General features: G+C 32.0%; 1 protein-coding gene across 13 annotated transcripts in view; it reads right to left on the bottom strand.

Annotated features, from left to right (window-relative positions):
* Positions 1-262: 262 nt before the first annotated feature.
* The window catches only part of LOC127698596 (hemicentin-1-like), a 213465-nt gene continuing 192639 nt past the window's right edge, over positions 263-21088 (bottom strand). For all 13 annotated transcript variants that reach the window (XM_052202108.1, XM_052202111.1, XM_052202112.1 and 10 more), the window contains 16 exons: positions 19031-19333; positions 18000-18296; positions 16744-17049; positions 15371-15673; positions 13388-13693; positions 12824-13123; positions 12111-12410; positions 10618-10872; positions 9323-9631; positions 8593-8841; positions 7845-8108; positions 7368-7490; positions 4115-4187; positions 2824-2874; positions 1936-1971; positions 263-1553 (listed from right to left, as the gene is read on the bottom strand). In XM_052202108.1, coding sequence (XP_052058068.1) covers positions 1319-1553; positions 1936-1971; positions 2824-2874; positions 4115-4187; positions 7368-7490; positions 7845-8108; positions 8593-8841; positions 9323-9631; positions 10618-10872; positions 12111-12410; positions 12824-13123; positions 13388-13693; positions 15371-15673; positions 16744-17049; positions 18000-18296; positions 19031-19333 — 3710 coding nt within the window. In that variant the 3' untranslated portion in view covers positions 263-1318. The remainder of the gene's footprint in view (positions 1554-1935; positions 1972-2823; positions 2875-4114; positions 4188-7367; positions 7491-7844; positions 8109-8592; positions 8842-9322; positions 9632-10617; positions 10873-12110; positions 12411-12823; positions 13124-13387; positions 13694-15370; positions 15674-16743; positions 17050-17999; positions 18297-19030; positions 19334-21088) is intronic.

Below are 21088 nucleotides of genomic sequence, written 5' to 3'. Positions count from 1 at the left end.
TGACTGAGGGGGTTGCCCAAATAATCTTCTTGGAAATGAGATGTGCCAATGCCAATTCAACTGCATACCAAATATCATTGACCTACAACTAGTGGTTCCCCATAAACTGACCTAATCAGAAACTAATGCATTGTTGATGCCACATCCGCAAACAGCACATCTTAGTCTCGCTTTTTACACTTTGTCAAGGTGAGACAAAAACTTTTCTAGCATTTTATAAGCAGACCCTTAATGGAAAACACAATTGAAAATGAACTACAAAATGAGTATAAATTTATTAAAAAAATATCTGTATTAATAACAACAAATGAATATCAATAGAACGATTTAACAAAGACATTATATCTTTTCCATAAAAAGAGATCAGTCTGTAACAGATTTTGATTGTTCATACCACGTATTCTGTGAAGAATATAACATTTTCAACAATATAACAGCCATCATCAACAAGCCTGTTTCATATTCTTTTTTATTGTCATTTAAACTCGAAATTTCCTATGTATACATGTGAAGTATGACTTATTGATTCATTTGAAATATAACATACAAGAGATATAAAATGACTGCATTTAATCATACAGTATTATAATAAAAAAGGAATGAATTTAAAACAAAAATAATGTTTGAATCTTATTGGAATGTTTGAAAATGCTAAATATAAAAAGAAACATGGATATGTTAAAATGAAATGCAATAAGTACTGGTAAATAAAAAAATAAAAAAAATATATAATTGTAAATGTATATAAAAAATGTTTGATAATATATAATTTTATCAATTATGTGTTACATATATAAGATGTATTATCCTATACTTACATACATCATTTAACTATGATTGCTATACAATAACTAAATATATATATTTACATACATAACATATCATAACACAGAAATTAATCCATCTTTCTGACCTTAATTTGGTTCAATGAATGGTTTACTCCAAAAATAAATTTTTCAAAAACAAAACAAACAAAACAATACATCTAAAAAATTTAAAAATTGTACACAAAGGGTAAAAATATAAACAAAATAATTTCTTTTTTGATTAAATTTAAGAAAACAAATAAAACAAGGACATATTTTTATTTCATTAAGTTTGTAAAAAGTAAAATAAATGGAAAACTTTAATAAATTTTGAACATGGCCAGTTCAAGATGGAATCATTCTGAACAGCAATCTGAACATTCTTCTCCATGCACAATCATTCATGTATTCATCCACTACTAGATGCCACATTTAGAAATAAAAGTGTCTTTCATTCAAAGAATCTTGCAAACTGCTGTTCAACAGCTTCTATCTGAAACTGTCTTATGAGATTACTGGGTGGTATCTATATACACATCTCCTGAACGATCAACAGTACGGTAAACACTGCTGCCGCCATTGGTTGTTTGGTACACATCACCACCTGATACAACTCTTTCCTCGAGGACAACCTGCTCTGGTTTTCTAGATTTCTTCCTTCTCCTTCTTCGTTCCTCATCGTAATCAGGCATATACTCTACAGCTGGAAGGTACTGGGTCTGTGCCATTCTTGGAGATTCATATTGCCTAAAATACATTAATATTTACAGGTTATGTTATATTTGTTTGGTGATAATTAAACCCTCAATATGAAAGCAGCTAGCATCAAAGAAAACAGATTTATAAGTAATATTTCAAATGTATATGCCAGATGTCTTGGAAAATTTCTAAATAAACACATGAAAACACCTTTGTTGTTCAAAAAAAAAAAGAAGTAAAGGAAATTTTACCCATAAACCTTTTTTCCAAGGTTAAATTGATTGCCTCTCTTCATGCACCTGTACGTATGCATTTTGCTAAGTAAAGAAAACTTCTTAAATCTCCTGAAAGTCTTGATCAACAGTTATTCTAATTTTATTTGATGGGTATATTTTGTTGAAATACAAAGACTGATAAATGTGATACTTACAAATATTGTGGCTCTTGTTGTACATATTCAATAGTCCTGCAAAATAATAGGCACAACTTAGAAATACTAAATTTGGAGGTCTCTAAACTGTTGATTCCAATGGGTTTAAGTGCATTGATTTGGAGTATCCAATAAACCTCTTGTTTACTTCTTAAAGGACATCAGACCTTGGGTCATTTAGATCATTCGAGAGAACTTTGATGATTTCAAAAGACATATGGTGAATGTTGTGTCCTGGCACTACTTAATCTTCCCATTACATTTCATTCAAATAACATAATAAAAGAACATTGTTGTGTATCAGTAAAATTTCTGATATAAAATCATACAATCATATAAAAAATATTCCAATAATCCAAATGTAATTCTTTTTATACATGTATTGTGAACCTAGTAGGCAATTTTTCTATTTTAGTTTTGACTAATATGTATATTGGCTCCTGTTTGCTAAACACCTAAACATGTACATACTGGTTCACACAAAGATATAAATCTGTTGTATACGGTACACCTTTGGACTTTGGTAGATAGTAAGGTGACCAATAGTTGTCTCATGAATCTCTTATTTGTATATTGTGTCAAATCCACACTAACATAATACAATTGAAGGTTAAATATTGTTTTTTTACATGTTTAAAAAGCAGCTAGTCTATTCAAGCATCAACCCTTGGTGTTTTGTGTAGTAGAGTCATATCAGCAGTTTCTCTACAAAAAAGTGAATGTAGACATTTCTTTAATTGTTTTAGTGTATATTCGTTAATTTGACCTTACGAGGTAATCAGGCTTACTTTTGCACAATTTTCGAAGACAATTTTCTGCTCAATGAGCCAATCACAAGGTGATAATACTGATATTAGATGTATGTCATACACAGAAATAAATACTTACTTGTACTGAGGAACCATCTGTAAGTTAATGTCTTTAAAGTAAATTGGATCCCTAAAAAATAAGTGGAAAACACAATTATAAAATTTCAATTTATAATTTTCATCTGATACCAAAATTTTTTTCAGTAAAACCAGAGAATATTCCCACAGACTTTAGATTTCACAGAATAGCAAACATTGCAATTGATTTTTTTTTCTCATTCCTTCTTGTTTTGAATACTATATATGGGTATCTAGTTAGTTACCCCCCTCAGTTTACAAGGTCATGCTTATTGTCTCAGGTCACTTTTAAGCAAACTATACAGCTCTAATATGACCTGATTTCTCTATATGACAACTTAAATGAAAATGTCAAAAATATTTAATACCTTAAATGAAACAAATTAATTTTTATCTTTATAACTAATATTTGACAAAAAATTTTTTTTTCACATTTAACATAATTTACCATTTATTTCGATTTTTTTCTCTCAGAAGTTTCCCTTCATTTAACTGAAGGAGATTTTGTTAACTTACTCCCCTATGTTAATATCTTATCCTTTAATTGTTTTTGAAAACCTAAAAAATCTTCTAGTCAAATAATATAATGTCTTAATGTCTTGCCTAACTCTACATGCTGTAATATTTCATTTCATTCTTCTAGGAACTGCGAGAGATTTTGCATTGAAAAACAACTCTATATACAGGAATAGAAAACATAAAAAAATGTCTTGCATATAAACTATTGAAGACCCATTGGTGGCCTTCGGCTGTTGTCTGCTCTATGGTCGGGTTGTTGTCTCTTTGACACATTCCCCATTTCCATTCTCAATTTTATAGAAAGTATGAAATGTTTCTGTTGAGTTTCAGTCAATTCAAAGTAAACTGTTGCAGGGTAATTTGCATTCACATTTTTGTTTAGACAGTATATAAACACTATAGATAGCAAAACTATTTTTCTCCCACTAAGAAATGGAGGAGCCATGATAAAAATCAATCCATATATTGGTTATATATAAATTGTACTCATTTCAATGGAAGCTCAACCTTCCTAAATATATATTTTACAATAAGTTACATGGTCCTAAGCAACATATTGCAAATGTAGATATGGAAGCATTATGCACTTTCTACTACTACTTGTTTTAAATTCTACTACTATTTGTTTTAACTGAAAAGCTAAAAGCACTGGATTCATCACTGATTAAGTAAACTGACTTTTGAGATGATAACTTTCTGGATTAATATATAAAATATATCTATGGGTTTCATAGCATTACTAAGATTTATTGTAAGATTTATACAGTACTTACTTCACAGTAGTCATTGGTCTCTGGACTGGTACTTCCTCAATCATTCTTGGAGAAGCTTTCTTTGCACATAATCCTAGTACAAATAAAAATATATTACTTTAATACAACTTACAAAAATGTTGAACTTATTGGCATCCAGGTTGACCAAATCAGACTGACAGATGATAACTTCAAGTGTTTATGCCATTAAAAACAATATTTACAAAATAACAGTGCAAAACTCACTTTACTATTTAGCAAATTTACTGACTGTGCGAGGGCTTTATAGCCAGTCAAGGTCGTTAATAACCCCCATCTTCATATTTAGCAGAAAATAATCTAAATTACCATACAAGTTTTCTTTACTCTCAATATTTATAGTACTTTTAATGATCCCAGAATGTTTAACTATTTGTTAAATAAACTGTTAACACAGAGATATGTCTCGCCTATTTGTTATTTTGATAATGCAAATGTTGAAATTAAAATAACAATACTTTAACATGTAAGTTATGCAAATATTCAAATTCAATGAACCATGACTAAAGGTACAGGGCTAAACAATCTCCATGGAAATGAGATGTGCCAATGCTAATACAACTGCATACCAAATACCATTGACTTTTCATAAGTCATTCCCTTTAAAGAAACCTTACAACAAACACTAACTTGTAAACTAAGCAAAAGTTTCAAAGTCAATAGACCATGACTGAAGGGGCGGGGCCAAATAATCCCCATGGAAATGAGATATGCCAATGTTTATACAACTGCATACCAAATATAATTGACCTACCACTAGTGGTTCCCCATAAACTGACCTAATCACAAACTAATACATGAAAACTAAGCAAAAGTTTCAAAGCCAATAGATCATGACTGAAGGGGCAGGTCCAAATAAACTCCATGGAAATGAGATATGCCAATGCTTATACAACTGCATACCAAATATCATTGACCTACCACTAGTGGTTCCCCATAAACTGACTTAATCACAAAGTAATACACGAAAACTAAGCAAAAGTTTCAAAGTCAATAGACCATGACTGAAAGGGCCGGCCAAATAATCTTCATGGAAATGAGATATGCCAATGCTTATACAACTGCATACCAAATATCATTGACCTACCACTAGTGGTTCCCCATAAACTGACCTAATCAGAAACTAATACATGACAAGAGTGCACACGCTGAAATGTCTCGCCTTCTTTACTAATCATTGATATTATGTTGATAGTCCTAAATATAAAGCTTTATGAACCATGAAAATGAGGTCAAGGTCAGATGAACCATGCTTGGCAGGCATGTACAGCTAACAATTCTTCCATACAACAAATAGAGTTGACCTATTGCTTATAGTTTAAGAAAAACAGACCAAAACACAAAAACTTAACACTGAGCAATGAACCTTGAAAATGAGGTCAAGGTCAAATAAAACCTGCGTGACTGCCAAATAGATCATAAAATATTTCCATACACCAAATATAGTTGAACTATTGCATATAGTATAAGAAAAACAGACCAAAACACAAAAACTTAACTATAACCACTGAACCATGAAAATGAGGTCAAGGTCAGATGACACCTGCCAGTTGGACATGTACACCTTACAGTCCTTCCATACACCAAATATACTAGACCTATTGCTTATAGTATCTGAGATATGGACTTGACCACCAAAACTTAACCTTGTTCATTGATCTATGAAATGAGGTCGAGGTCAAGTGAAAACTGTCTGACGGGCATGAGGACCTTGCAAGGTATGCACATACCAAATATAGTTGAACTATTGCACATAGTATTAGAAAAAAAGACCAAAACTCAAAAACTTAACTTTGACCACTGAACCATGAAAATGAGGTCAAGGTCAGATGACACCTGCCCGCTAGACATGTACACCTTACAATCATTCCATACACCAAATATAGTAGACCTATGGCATACAGTATAAGAAAAACAGACCGAAACACAAAAACTTAACTATAACCACTGAACCATGACAATGAGGTCAAGGTCAGATGACACCTGCCAGTTGGACATGTACACCTTACAGTCCTGCCATACACCGAATATACTAGACCTATTGCTTATAGTATCTGAGATATGGACTTGACCACCAAAACTTAACCTTGTTCACTGATCCATGAAATGAGGTCGAGGTCAAGTGAAAACTGTCTGACGGGCATGAGGACCTTGCAAGGTACGCACATACCAAATATAGTTGAACTATTGCACATAGTATTAGAAAAAAAGACCAAAACTCAAAAACTTAACTTTGACCACTGAACCATGAAAATGAGGTCAAGGTCAGATGACACCTGCCCGCTAGACATGTACACCTTACAATCATTCCATACACCAAATATAGTAGACCTATCTGGCATACAGTATAAGAAAAACAGACCGAAACACAAAAACTTAACTATAACCACTGAACCATGAAAATGAGGTCAAGGTCAGATGACACCTGCCAGTTGGACATGTACACCTTACAGTCCTGCCATACACCGAATATACTAGACCTATTGCTTATAGTATCTGAGATATGGACTTGATCACCAAAACTTAACCTTGTTCACTGATCCATGAAATGAGGTCGAGGTCAAGTGAAAACTGTCTGACGGGCATGAGGACCTTGCAAGGTACGCACATACCAAATATAGTTATCCTATTACTTATAATAAGAGAGAATCTAACATTAAAAAAATCTGAACTTTTTTTCAAGTAGTCACTGAACCATGAAAATGAGGTCAAGGACATTGGACATGTGACTGACGGAAACTTCGTAACATGAGGCATCCATATACAAAGTATGAAGCATCCAGATCTTCCACCTTCTAAAATATAAAGCTTTTAAGAAGTTAGCTAACGCCGCCGCCGCCGCCGCCGGATCACTATCCCTATGTCGAGCTTTCTGCGACAAAAGTCGCAGGCTCGACAAAAACTAAGCAAAGTTCAAATAATCTCCATGGTAATGAGATGTGCCAATGCTAATTCCACTGCATACCAAATATCATTGACCTACCACTAGTGGTTCACCATAAACTAGACCTAATCGCAAACTAATACATTGTTGACGCTGCCACCGGAAACAGCATCCATATGTCTCTCTTTTTGACTCTTGTCAAGGGGAGACAAAAATGTGTTAATTATTTCATCAAATTTTTCAAAAGTTTCAACATGCAAACAAATGAGACAAATCAGGAAGCGGTTTAACAAGTTACACATGTTATTACCCATAATTCATTAGTTACCTTGAGCACATATAATTACTGACCTCTTGTGAAGCAACAGATGATTATAACTGCAGTGATGGCAATGGCAAGTAAGATACCAACTACAATGGCTGCTATCTCTGCTGCAGTCAGTTTTTCAGATGATTCCACAGTAACTATGGTTGCTAAAATAAAATTAAAAATACATCAGCATGTAGTGACATTTTTTCCAAAGGTGTGAAATTTTTTTAAAGATATGCCAAGCAACTGATATATTAAATATGGTGTAAAACCATAAAAATTTACAAAAATAAATTAAAATGTGCATTAAATTAAGTATTGAAGGAATGGGAAAAACCTCAATAACAAAAATAAATGAGCAAAAGCATTCTCTCTTTTTTTTCAAAAACAAAAATAATTCATACATTTTCTTCAAATATACATACAAAGGACAAGTTACTCAATATAATCAAGTAATGAGAAATCATAGAATATGCAAGTGTTGGGAAGGGGGAAGGGGGGAATGAAAAGAAACATACTCTTTACTCCTTCTTGAACGTGGAATTCTATAACAGATGACTGTCCAACGGTATTCTTAGCAATACAAGTGTAGGTTCCAACATCCTGAAGACTGTCCATATCTACTAAGAATGTATCAGAGTAGTGATTGAGTAGTGTTGTTCCATCCTTTGTCCAAGACCACTCTGTGGCAGCAGGATTAGATCTTGTAGCACAATGTAAAGTAACAGGGTTACCAAGAACCCTCTTGAACTCTGTTATTGTGACAGCACTGATTGGAGCAACTACAAAAGGCAATTTTCACATACTTATAAACCAGATCAATAAAATGTCCATATTCCCTGGTGAGTTGAGGATTTGCATACAGTATTGTATCACTCTTAAAAAGGAGCCATTATTACAGAATGATAATATCTAAGATGGCATTAGTCAAGTTTATTTGTACATATAATTGAGCCATCAGCTGATTTAAGTTAAAGACTCAATTTTTTGCATGCAAACTCAAACTTTAATAATGTAACAATACTATCACATCTATACATTGATAAGGATATTTATCCACTCGAGGTACTTTAAAATGCAAGGCATGCTAATCTTTTTATAATTTTAAAATTTAACTCTACCAGAGTGGATAAATATATTGTCAACAGACTTTAGTGGTAGAATACATTTCTCTAATGATTAGATGAAAAATGAAGAATGACAGATTTAAAAGTGTATGATTTTTCAAACCAGTCCAATTGCATATAAATTTAAAGCAATACTTACATCTAACATTAGCATCCATACTAGCTTGGGCCATTCCCTGTGAATTAGTGGCTACACAAGTATACAGTCCACCATCAGTACTGATAGTGCTTGTTACAGTCAGTTGTGGTCCAGTCTGAATCATTTTGTCAGCATAGTACCAAGCAAAGGTAGGAGCAGGATCTCCTTTAGATGTACAGGTAGCATCGAAATTAGCACCAGCAATCACATCCACATATACTGGATTAATTCTGACATCGAAAGGCGCAGCTGGAAAAAATATCAATAACCAGTCAGTAAATTGCTATAATGTATATACGGTACATAAAATCATATTGACTCAGTTTCACTTTTCCTAACATGAAGTATTAAAACAACAACTCTCATTTGCAATAGTTAATATGATTGTTTATGATTTCACCCTTCAGCTACTGCAGATACAAGTCAAAGAAGTGTAAACTAGTGTATAATAAATGCTTAAAATAATTGGTAACTTTGAGATTTCCTTATTTTTTAAAATTTTTTATATTGCTACTTTCTTAATACAAAAAAAAAACATTGAGAGAAGTCTTCATCTGTTGAATTTAATTAAATATAATTATGAAATGACTGAATCTGACAATACCACAACAATAGTCCTGACTGTACCACAACAGCAGTCTAATGACTGAACTAGACAGTACTACAACCAAAGACTAATGACAATACATAATAAAAAAAAAAATGTTTCCAGCATTTGCTTTATATATACCTTGTGTATCAACATTCAAAGTGACGATTTCACTCTCTCCTGTACCAACGTCATTTGTAGCCAAACATTGGTATGTACCGACATCACTAGCCTGTAGATTATAGATGGTAAGACCAGACTGGTATAATCCACCTCCAGCATATTTGTTTCCACCGACAGTCAATGTTTCTGTCACACCACCCGACACCTTTCTCCAGATTACTGCTGTTACAGCAGGGTTGGCAAGGTGTGTACATGGAATGTTGACAGAACCACCACCAACACCATTAAATGTTGAAGTTGAAGTTGAAATAGTTACATCAGGCTTGTCTGTAATAAAATTCATATTTATTCATATTAGGTAATGCTCACAGAACCACCAAAAAAATTACAACAACAATGAATGTGGAAGTCATTGATAAAAAAGTAACATCAGGCTTTTCTGTGAAGAGAGATACTGTTATATGTATAATAGCATCTACAAACTGTAATTTACACTTTCAATTTTTCCTACACATTTTGTTCAGTATGTGACCAAAGGTGTTAGTGCAATACTGAGTTAGGCATGTGGTTTCATAATTTGACCCAGGTGAATTTTTAAAATATGAAAATTATTGTTCAGTTAAAATTATTCTTAAAGATTGTTTTATGTATGTTTTATTGGCAACTTTTTGTTTCACAGTCCTCATATTAATATCCATACCTATGGGTCCATAAATTTTTGTTATGTTTACTTCCTTTATTTTCATTGTTACTGTGTGATGCAATTTTACAATTGAGACAAAAAACACCTTTTATTCTATTTTTTTTTTATAGCTGAATGGCTATGGTTTCAGGAAAGGTATCATTCAAACTAGTTGATATTCTACTTGGGACCAAATTTTGGGGACGCATGTGACATTTTCATGTCTTTAGTCAAACGCTTTCATGGATTATGAAATGTATACAAAATCATTTAGTTTGAAAATAATTTTGGCCACAAATTGTATCTGTTAAGATATCATTATCAATAAAAAAAAATTAGTAGAATTTGGGTAAAATCAATACTTACTTAATAAACCTATAGATATGTCATTTTAACCAAAAATAAGTGAAATATTTTTAATCATGTTGAGGGAGGAGCTATCCAAAGAAATACAACATTTTCCCACATAGTTATCAATGCAAAATACTATCCATCAATTTTCCTGAAAATAATGCTAATGCTTCATCACTCCTGTTTTGACTTCATTTTATCATGAAAATGTCTACATATACAGCTTCAAAACCAGCTCTAATAGCTTTTTCTGATTTTTAAAGTTCTTTTAACAACTTACACTGAACATCAACTGTAAGAGCTGCTTCATCTAAACCATAGTTGTTACGTGCACGGCAAGTGTAGGTTCCCATGTCAGTTCTGGCAGAGTTTTCAATCCTCAATTTATCACCAGTTGCGAAAGCTTGAACACTGTTATCTTTATACCAGGTGTATGTAGGTGTTGGATTGGCTGTACTGACACATGTGGCAAGTATTAAGTCCCCTTCTGTAACTGTTATTCTGCTTGGTGTTACATAGGTCAGTCTTGGAGGCTCTAAAAATCATAATTATTCAAGTTTTAGCTTTTAATAAAAAAAATTAAATATATGAAATCAAATTTTGATGTAAGAATGTCTTACTAATTTGTTGTAAGAATGTCTTCCTAATTTGTTGTAAGAATGTCTTCCTACTTTGTTGTAAGAATGTCTTACTAATTTGTTGTAAGAATGTCTTACTAATTTGTTGTAAGAATGTCTTACTTATTTGTTGTAAGAATGTCTTACTAATTTGTTGTAAGAATGTCTTACTTATTTGTTGTAAGAATGTCTTCCTAATTTTATTTGTTGTAAGAATGTCTTCCTAATTTGTTGTAAGAATGTCTTACTTATTTGTTGTAAGAATGTCTTCCTAATTTGTTGTAAGAATGTCTTACTAATTTGTTGTAAGAATGTCTTCCTAATTTGTTGTAAGATTCCTAATTTGTTGTAAGAATGTCTTACTAATTTGTTGTAAGAATGTCTTACTAATTTGTTGTAAGAATGTCTTACCTATTTGATGTAAGAATGTCTAACTACTTTGTTGTAAGAATGTCTTCCTAATTTTTTGTAAGAATGTATGTCTTCCTAATTTGTTGCAAGAATGTCTTCCTTATTTGTTGTAAGAATGTCTTACTAATTTGTTGTAAGAATGTCTTACTAATTTGTTGTAATAATGTATGTCTTCCTAATTTGTTGCAAGAATGTCTTCCTAATTTGTTGTAAGAATGTCTTCCTAATTTGTTGTAAGAATGTCTTCCTAATTTGTTGTAAGAATGTCTTACTAATTTGTTGTAAGAATGTCTTCCTAATTTGTTGTAAGAATGTCTTCCTAATTTGTTGTAAGAATGTCTTCCTAATTTGTTGTAATAATGTATGTCTTCCTAATTTTTTGTAAGAATGTATGTCTTCCTAATTTGTTGTAAGAATGTCTTACTAATTTGTTGTAAGAATGTCTTCCTAATTTTTTGTAAGAATGTCTTACTAATTTGTTGTAAGAATGTCTTACTAATTTGTTGTAAGAATGCCTTACTACTTTGTTCATCGTAATCTGTTAATAAAACAATACTACAGTTAACAACAACATCAAAAATGCCTTGTGACATAAAATAAGATGTGGTATGATTGCCAATGGGGCAACTATCCAACAAGTCCAAATAGAGTGGATTTAAGCAATTACAGGGCCACTGCTAGTTTACTTATTTAACTTAATATAAAATCAACATCATTTAAATGTAACAATAACACAGAACTTTACCTCCTACAACATCCAGATAGACTTGATTACTAGATCCTGTTCCTACAGTGTTAGTAGCTTGACATATATACTGTCCTTCATCATTGTCTTCTACGTTAGAAATGGTGAGAGCTGGAGTCTGGACAGTTCCACCAGAGTATCTATTGTTACTAGATATAGATAGGGTTGTAGGAACACTATTCACCACTTTTTGCCATGTGATGGAAGTTTCTTTAGGATCAGCTGTGACAATACAGTTAATAACAACTGACTCTCCAACATTGACTGTTGGTTTAATACTAGCTACTACAGCTGGTACATCTGAAAAATTAAAACAATAACTCAAGTTAACAACTTTGTTTTGATCAAAGTGGATAAACCATTTGCACTGCAAAACTTCCAGATCAATGGATACTAAAGGAAAAACAATTGACTCCATTGCTACAAGATATGCTTATCTAATTATCTATACTTTGTTGACAATTTATGTCTTTATGTCTCACCAAACTTTCCAACATGTGCAAGTCCTTTTCCAAAGACAAATGTTCGACACTTAAGTATTCAAGGGTGTCCGAAAATGAAAAGAAGCATGAAAATGGTTTAAATACACATACAATTTTTTTTAAGATTTTGGGGTTGGGGGGTGGGTGCATTCTCTGATTCTTCTAGGTGCCCAATAAGACAATCAAAATGTAACCACAACCATTTGCAATTTCATACAACATTTAACTTACATCCTTCCACATTGAGGAAAGTCTGTGAACTTTGACCCGCTCCAATTCCATTTGTAGCATGACAAATATAAGCTCCCTCATCACTGTCCTCCACATTAAATATGATCAATGATGGTGAACTAACAGTTGAACCTCCATATTTAGCTCCAGTCATGGTGAGTGTAACAGTCTGGCTGTTGACTAATCTGGTCCAGAAAACACTTGTATGATCTGGGGAGGAAGTGACTTCACATTCTAGAGTGATGGGGTTACCTCTTTGTACACTGTAGGAGCTCTGCAAAATTCGGACTGTTGGAGCAGCTGTTAATAAGAGAGAGAAATTAATCATAACTTTACATATGGTTATGTTTTAAAATTTATATTTATCCAAGATATAAAAGTGGCATCTGAGTAATAAATGTTACCTCATTTCATACACATAATAAAATGCTTCTCTTGTTTCTAAAAAATCCTTGAAAATATGCTGATATACAGCTATGCAATAAATTGTTGTCATTTAACAGTTGTTACTTTAGCCTGTTTTCAGCATTAACATCCCCCCCCCCCCCAAAAAAAAATACTAACCTCCTGTAACAGCTACAACTCCTCTTGAACTTTGACCTGTTCCAACAGAGTTGGTAGCAAAACAAATGTACTCTCCTACATCATTACCATCAGCAGTTAAGATAGTCAGGGATGGTGTCTGTACAGTAGAACCAGAGTATTTGTTGTTGTTTTGTACAGTGATGGTCTGTGTGACACCATTACCACTTATTCTCTGCCAGTATACACTTGTATGAGCGGGAGATGATGTAACAGTACATCCAATTACCAGTGTGTCACCATAACCAACAGTGTATGATGTCTGAGTTAATACAACAGTTGGAACATCTGAAAAAGTCATAAAGATGTTCTGTCATTTTGACTAGTAATACAGGGAATTATATGATAAAATTTAGTGGAACTATTTTATGTACTACCTCAGTTCTGTAGGTAAACAGGAGTGGATATTACTAAATACTTCAAAAAATTAATCAGGACACTTCACATGGAACAATCTAATTTTCATCAAATTTGTTGGAGTATGAAACAATTGTAAAGCCTCAAAATCATCACAATTCCTATGTTTATTCAACACATGTTAATTATCAAAAGTGTATCATATGTTAATTTCTCATAAGCTCATCAAATAAGCAACATTTGTAGAATATAAAAATTTTGAAAGGACAGGGTAAAAGAAATTGAGATATTCTTTAAAAACACAATCAATTAAAAACCAACAGTTCAATAATATAAAAATCACTCACAATGTCACTGAAGCATGGGGTAAAATAGGCCGATTTTTTTATCGAAACTATAAGGTATGGGTGCCAATACAGTAGCATTTTATATGTATTAATATCCTATCATGAATGCTTTTTCATTCAAAAACCTAATGGAACATTCAAAATTTGAACAATGCATATTTAAAAAAAATTTATATATAATCTATCAAAAAGGACATGTTTGGTATTTTCTTCAATATACAGTTAAATGAGTTCATATTGTAAAACACATATTTGTAATTATTAGTGTAGTTTGATTTCCAGTTTAAGAGGCTTTTCATTTTATGTACAATTTAACCGCCTTGGTGGTCTTGTGGTAGCGTGTTCGCCTCGAGTGCGAGAGGCTTTAAAGACTTTAAAATTGGTATTTGCTGCTTTTCCGCTAAGCATGCAGCATTAAGGAGTAAGAGCAAAGACTGGTTGGCTCAGAGTCAGAATAATGTATCTGGGTAAGATTACATGTCTTCCTGCGGACTGTCACCTTGTGAACTAGCATGTTAAAAATCCAGCTCAGCGTTTCGGTGTAGTACAAAGCAGGGTTAATATTCATATTACATTAACATGTTCTCGTCCTGAATATGCATATTGATTTGCTGCTGGACGTTAAGCAGCCATCCATCATCATGTACAATTTAACCAGTTTGTTACTTTTTCATGAATAAATGCTCTATTAAGAAAACTTTTCATTCACAACAGTATTATAATTTACTTAATTTTGACGTACACTTTTAAGATGTATACATTGTATGTCTCTGAACAAATAACACATAAATGCAAACAAAAATTATTGACAGTTAATTTCTAAATCTTTTTTCAAAGTATTTGCATTTTTCCATCAGATGTAAATTCATTTACTACCTAACACCACTTCCTACCTGATTTCTATGTGGAAAAGTAATTTTTTTTCAAATTTTAGTGTTAATCATCTGCTATTTTTGCACTTGGGAAGAATTAATCTATTATATTTTTTTATCAAACACTTTGAAAGTGTACATAGGACAATAATTACTTAGCCATATTGTGGTTTCATTCATTTTCATGGGTTGCAATTTTCTTAGATTGAGAAAAAATTATATATTCTTGGATATTTGATTGAGTAGTTTTGCCAGAGTCTGCCATCAAGCCTATAGAAAATTTGTACTTCGTTGAACATTTAAATTGGAGGGTTACATTAACCCCTGAAATCCATGGAAATTGGTATCCAAGGAATAAAAATGAATCCAAAGTAACTTATAGAACTTACTTCCGGCAACATTAAGAACAGTTATTTGACTCTGTCCAACACCAACACTGTTTTCAGCCAAACATCTGTAACTGCCAGCATCAGCAGCCTGAGTACCAGTTATAGTGAGAGATGGTGTATTCAGTGTTGATCCGCTATATTTATTGGTGTTGGTCACAGTAATGTCTTGTGCTTGTCCATTTATAATCCTCTGCCAGAATACCCTAGTATGAGCAGGATTGGATGTAACAGTACAACCCAATACAATGTCGCTTCCAATGTTGATAGAATAGGATATCTGAAGAACGTTGACAATAGGTGCATCTGAAATACAAATAGAAATAGTATATATATATATATTATTGAATTGAGAGTTTTACATTACATTTTTTCCTTAATTGTGTTAATTAACAACAACCATATTCATATTAATTTATAATAGAACAATTCTTTTTAATACTGTTTTTGCAGTATACTTCAAACCTATCCACTGCACTACTTAAGATCACCAGCTTTGATATGCTTACATCAAATATGAATGACTAAATACAAAACACTTCTAAACATCAGAACATACATTCAATCCCAAATGATGATTCCACACTTTAAAAAAGTGAATTTAAAAAAAAACTTTACACACATAAACACTTTTGATCTTTTGTGAAAGTAATACATGATAACCAATTTCACTATTTCTGGTATGTATGTATCTAAAAATACAAAAATGTGGTTGAAGAAGAAATTTTATAAAATCCTTCCATTTTCTGAATTCACCTTTGTGATTGGGTGGAAAAGAAGCAAAAATAAATGTCATGTGATACACTTTTTGAACCTCTACTTTCCTAGAATATCTGTATTGAAAATATGTCATTCATCTGGTATTGAATTTTGTTATGTTTTTGAATCCCAAAATCCACAAAACTTTGTAACCTACTACTGCTATTTTCAGTGGTCCGTTCAAGAACGCTGACCAAATTAGTGATGGCTACTTACTTCAAACAACTTAGAAAACCTGACCAGCTTATGGAGATTTTTTACTACTTTTATATTAGTTTTTAAAAAATACCAAATAAAAATTGGTGAGGATTTTTTCAAATTCCTATAGAATTTTGATACCATGTGGTATGAAAATCTTTTTCCATTATATCGTACTTAAAGTTAAGAAATGTTTGTGTGTATTTATCTTTGGGATGGTTCAACAATGGACACAATGGGAGATTCATTATTGAGACTTCAGAAAAATACTGTATACAAATAAAGCTTTCAAAATTCAAAATGTGAGATTTTATTTTTGCAAAACCCATCCAGTTACTGAGTTTGCACAATAATAAAAAAACATTGCAAAATTTTCTGACAGTACTTGTAAAATGATATATTTCTGTAGAACAACTTACTTCCGATGACATCTAAGAAAGTCTGAGAGCTCTGGCCAGTTCCTACAGAATTCTCAGCATAGCATACATAGTATCCTTCATCTGCAACAACGGCATTGTTAATGGTCAGTGATGGTGAGCTAACTGTTGATCCACCATATTTATTGTTAGCTGTGCCCATGATTATATCATTGGCAACACCATTAACTATCTTTTTCCAGTAAACTGATGTGTGTACAGGGTTAGCTGATACAGAACACTGGAGTGTAACAGAACTTCCAACATTGACACTGTATGTAGGAGCAAGAATGTTTACTTGTGGAGCATCTGCAAATAAATCAAGTGTATCAGTATAGTTTTGTAATTCTAGTTTTTGAACTTAGAGCAATGGATTTATATAAGAGCACTGCTCTTGTTTCCTAATCCCATTTTTTAATTACTTGTAGTTTTAATTACTTCGTATCAGTTTATATTAGCATTTATACATAATGAAATCACCAATAAAATATGCTAACACTAAATCAATGTATATACATAATAGGAATATATAAAATATGTGTTTTGGGTTCAGCATCCTTAGGCTAAAATCTCATTGACCAAAATTTCCTTTCACTTATACAGATTATTAATTAAATTCAACTTCTTTATTGTAACCAGAAACAGTGCAAAAATCTATATGTATGTATATGTATATATCCATTTATACTGCAGCTGTGTTATTTATACAGTCAAATTGCATTGACTGTATGATAATTTCTGATATACAGTCACTGACTGTATCACGCCTTGTTTGTGATGTTGATAATGTGTTCGTATAGAGTTTTATTTATGATACAAATAAAAAATAAAAGATTGCCACATGTTTATGACGCTTCAAATTAAAAAATGTTGGTTTTAACCAAAGATATTTTACTTTGAACAGTTTTAGGATTTGCAGTTTAAAGAGAACAGCCATACATTGTCTCAAAATATTCATTTTATTTGTACTCTGTGCTTGAAACAGAAAAGATATTCTCAGCAGAACCATATATTCTATTCTAAGCCTTGTACAAATAAATTTCATATTTTGATATACAAATATATTCATTTGATTAAAAAGATACTTTCTGACTGATGATAAAGAAGCACATTGAATAATAGAAATAAAATATCATGTGTGGATGTGAAAAACTGCAAAAGAAATTGTTAAACTTTCAATTTTCTGTTACCATTGAAATAGTGCAAAATAACAAAAAATGGAAGTTTTACATGTAAGTAATAAAAAAAATAGGACTTACTTCCTATGACATTGAGGAAGGTACTCTGTGACTGTCCTGTTCCAATACTATTTGTAGCATAACATGTATAATATCCACCATCAGAATTTACAGAATTACTAATGGTCAGAGATGGTCCGTTGACTGTAGCTCCACTGTACCTGCCAGTCGCTTCTATGTCAGTGTTTACATTGTTCAATGTTTTTACCCATTTAACACTGGTATGTGCAGGGTTAGAGGTCACTGTGCAAGTCAAGGTCACACTGTTTCCAACAGTAACACTATACTGGCTTTGTTGAACAGTGACAATTGGTATGCCTTAAAAAGATAAAATAAATTATAATTATTACCTTGAAGTCAGGTATTAAGAAATTCTTCCTTAACATAAAATTACAATAAAAACACAAAAGTATTATATGAATGGCAGCTAAAAACTATGGTAAATTAAATCTAAATAACTCACATGAGAATTTTCTTTTCATGAAAATTGATCTTACACCAAAGTACTAACAGAAAACAAGAGATGGTAATGTGGGTAAAATATCTTTTTGACTAAGGCCTAGACTCATAGCTAATATTAGCAAAAACTATGAGTAAAATTGCTAGTTTAGGTCAAAATGTAAATTCAGACATGTTTATAACATCATGGTGAGGCCACATGCCATTCTATCACACTTAAGTGTCAAGATTATGTCTGACTATTCTATCAATGAAATGAACATAATTATGAAAAGCTTGAAATTCTTTTACTGAATTTGTTAATTCAGTGGCCAAATAGTTACTCTTATGACACACCCTCCTTTAAACCCAAAGTAATTACTGTAAATTCATAAATTATTGCATGCATTTATTTTAAAATGCATAATTTGAAGAATGGACAAAAATGTGAGATTAATTATTGTGTTTTTGGAAAAATCTGCATACAGATATATGTATGAGATATCATAATGCAATTCTTAAAATATTGCAATACTCATCCAGTATCATTATGCGCAATAATAAAAAAACCTCGCAATAATTTCTGAATTATCAGTATAGAATTTTTGACTTACTTCCAGTTATATCCAAAAATGTTTGCTGAGACACTCCTGTTCCAACAATGTTTGTAGCTGAGCACTTATAATATCCTTCATCACTATTGGCAACGTTAGAGATGACCAGTGATGGTGAGTTGACCGTACCACCACTATATCTATTACTACCACTAATGACTACATTCTGATTTTGTCCATTAACTTCCCTTGTCCATTGTACAGAAGTGACAGCAGGATTGCCACTAACACTACATCCTAGTGTTACAGATCCTCCGACAATGATAGCGTATTGATTTGAACCAATTGTGGCTATTGGCAGATCTGCGGAGATAAACGAGATATGTATGTTAATAGAAGATCATTCTTTACATAATTTCTGCATGTGTTTTTCACTTAACTACATTCCAAAAAGAAGATTAAGGTGTTTGTAACCACTTTTCATCATATAGTAAGTCTAACTATGCCCTCTATTTTTGATCTAACTTTTCAAAAATTAGTAAAGGATTCTGCTGTGTCAGTGTAAAAGTGAAATGTTGACTGTACAGAATTTGAAATAAAAAGTAAAACATTTTCTTTAGATACTATTTCTTGATCTTGAACTTGAAGTTGAAGATTAGCTTCTGTCCAAGTTTCATAACAATCCATAAAGGTTTAAAAATTTGTCATGTAAAAAAAAAATCCCAGACCCGTCTGTAAATAATAATTGGCAAAACTAAGTCTATCTATCAGTAAATCACTAAAAAATGAAAAAAAATATATTTTCAGAATCTTATCATAAAAAAGCATCTTGCAAAGTTTCATAGAATTCAATGAAGGTTGGACAAAGAAATTGATGTGTAACAAACTAATCCCAAACTCTACCTACTTGTTAACAGAAAAAAAAAAAAGTGCTTTTTAACATATGGAAAAATGCAAAAATAAAATTTCATAATTTTTTCTGAATAGTCTTTTGTTCATAAAAAAGCTTCTGTGCAAATTTCATAAATTCCATGAAGGTTTGACAAAGCTATTGATGACTGAAAAACTTTAACCTAGACTGTATTTATATGTTAACTGTAAAAAAATAATTATTTCCATTTATTGGTACATGTACAATAAGGAAAAAAATGAAAATAAGAATATGCAAAATTTGCTCTGGATAAGGTCTTTTGGTCATAAAAAAGCTTCTGTCTAAATTTCATAACATTCCGTAAAGGTTTAAAGAAGTTAGTGATGTCTTAAAAAAACTTTAACCACAGACTGTTGATGCTGTTAATGTCGACACTGGAATCTAGCACCTAATTATGGTTTTCACCTAGTTGTCATTGATAACTTAATATGGAAGTGTGATACTGTGAGCAAGGCATGATGCCCTATGAAAACACATTCTTGTTGAGTTTGTCATCCACTAAAAAAATATATGCCCCTCCCAGATCTCAGAATCTAAAGAACTACAGGTATTCTAATTATATGTACAAAAAGATTAAGTAAATAGTGTTACCACAGTGGTTGGTAACCTTCACTGTAAAAGATATTTTGTTATCACAACATTTTTGTATATGCTTTTGAAATATTACCCAGAATGCATTTTCTTTAGAGATTTGATTGAGGTGCGTACAACATGCACCTCCATGATCTTAGAAACTAAAGAAAAATAGGTAATTTAAATGTTTGTATAACAAAATATATTGTTACCACATTGGTTGGTTATCCTTCACTGTCAAGAATGTTGTTAACCAATCAAAACAAACAACTTTGGGTATGTTTTTGAAATATCACCCTGAATCTGGGAACAGTATATCTAACGGGAAATGAATCTGATACGCTTTTCAGTATGAAATTGATAAAATCTCGGACTCCCCGAGACTTCCCGAGATTTACGGATATTGGTAGCGTCTGACTGAAAAACTATCAGAACTGCTCAACAAATAAACCACATAACCCTTATTGTAAATAAATACAAGTTTTATCATTAAGTAGATATATTTTGTCATATAAAATTACCAAAATAAGTTTGATTTATTTGATGTGAAGTGTTTTATAATAGTTTGGGAATTTGTAAATCATCGCGGCAATGGCCGCCATTTTTTTATTACC

Source organism: Mytilus californianus, unplaced genomic scaffold, assembly GCF_021869535.1.
Source record: "Mytilus californianus isolate M0D057914Y unplaced genomic scaffold, xbMytCali1.0.p SCAF_4, whole genome shotgun sequence".
NCBI lineage: Eukaryota > Metazoa > Mollusca > Bivalvia > Mytilida > Mytilidae > Mytilus > Mytilus californianus.
This window is presented reverse-complemented; position numbering and strand designations above follow the sequence as displayed.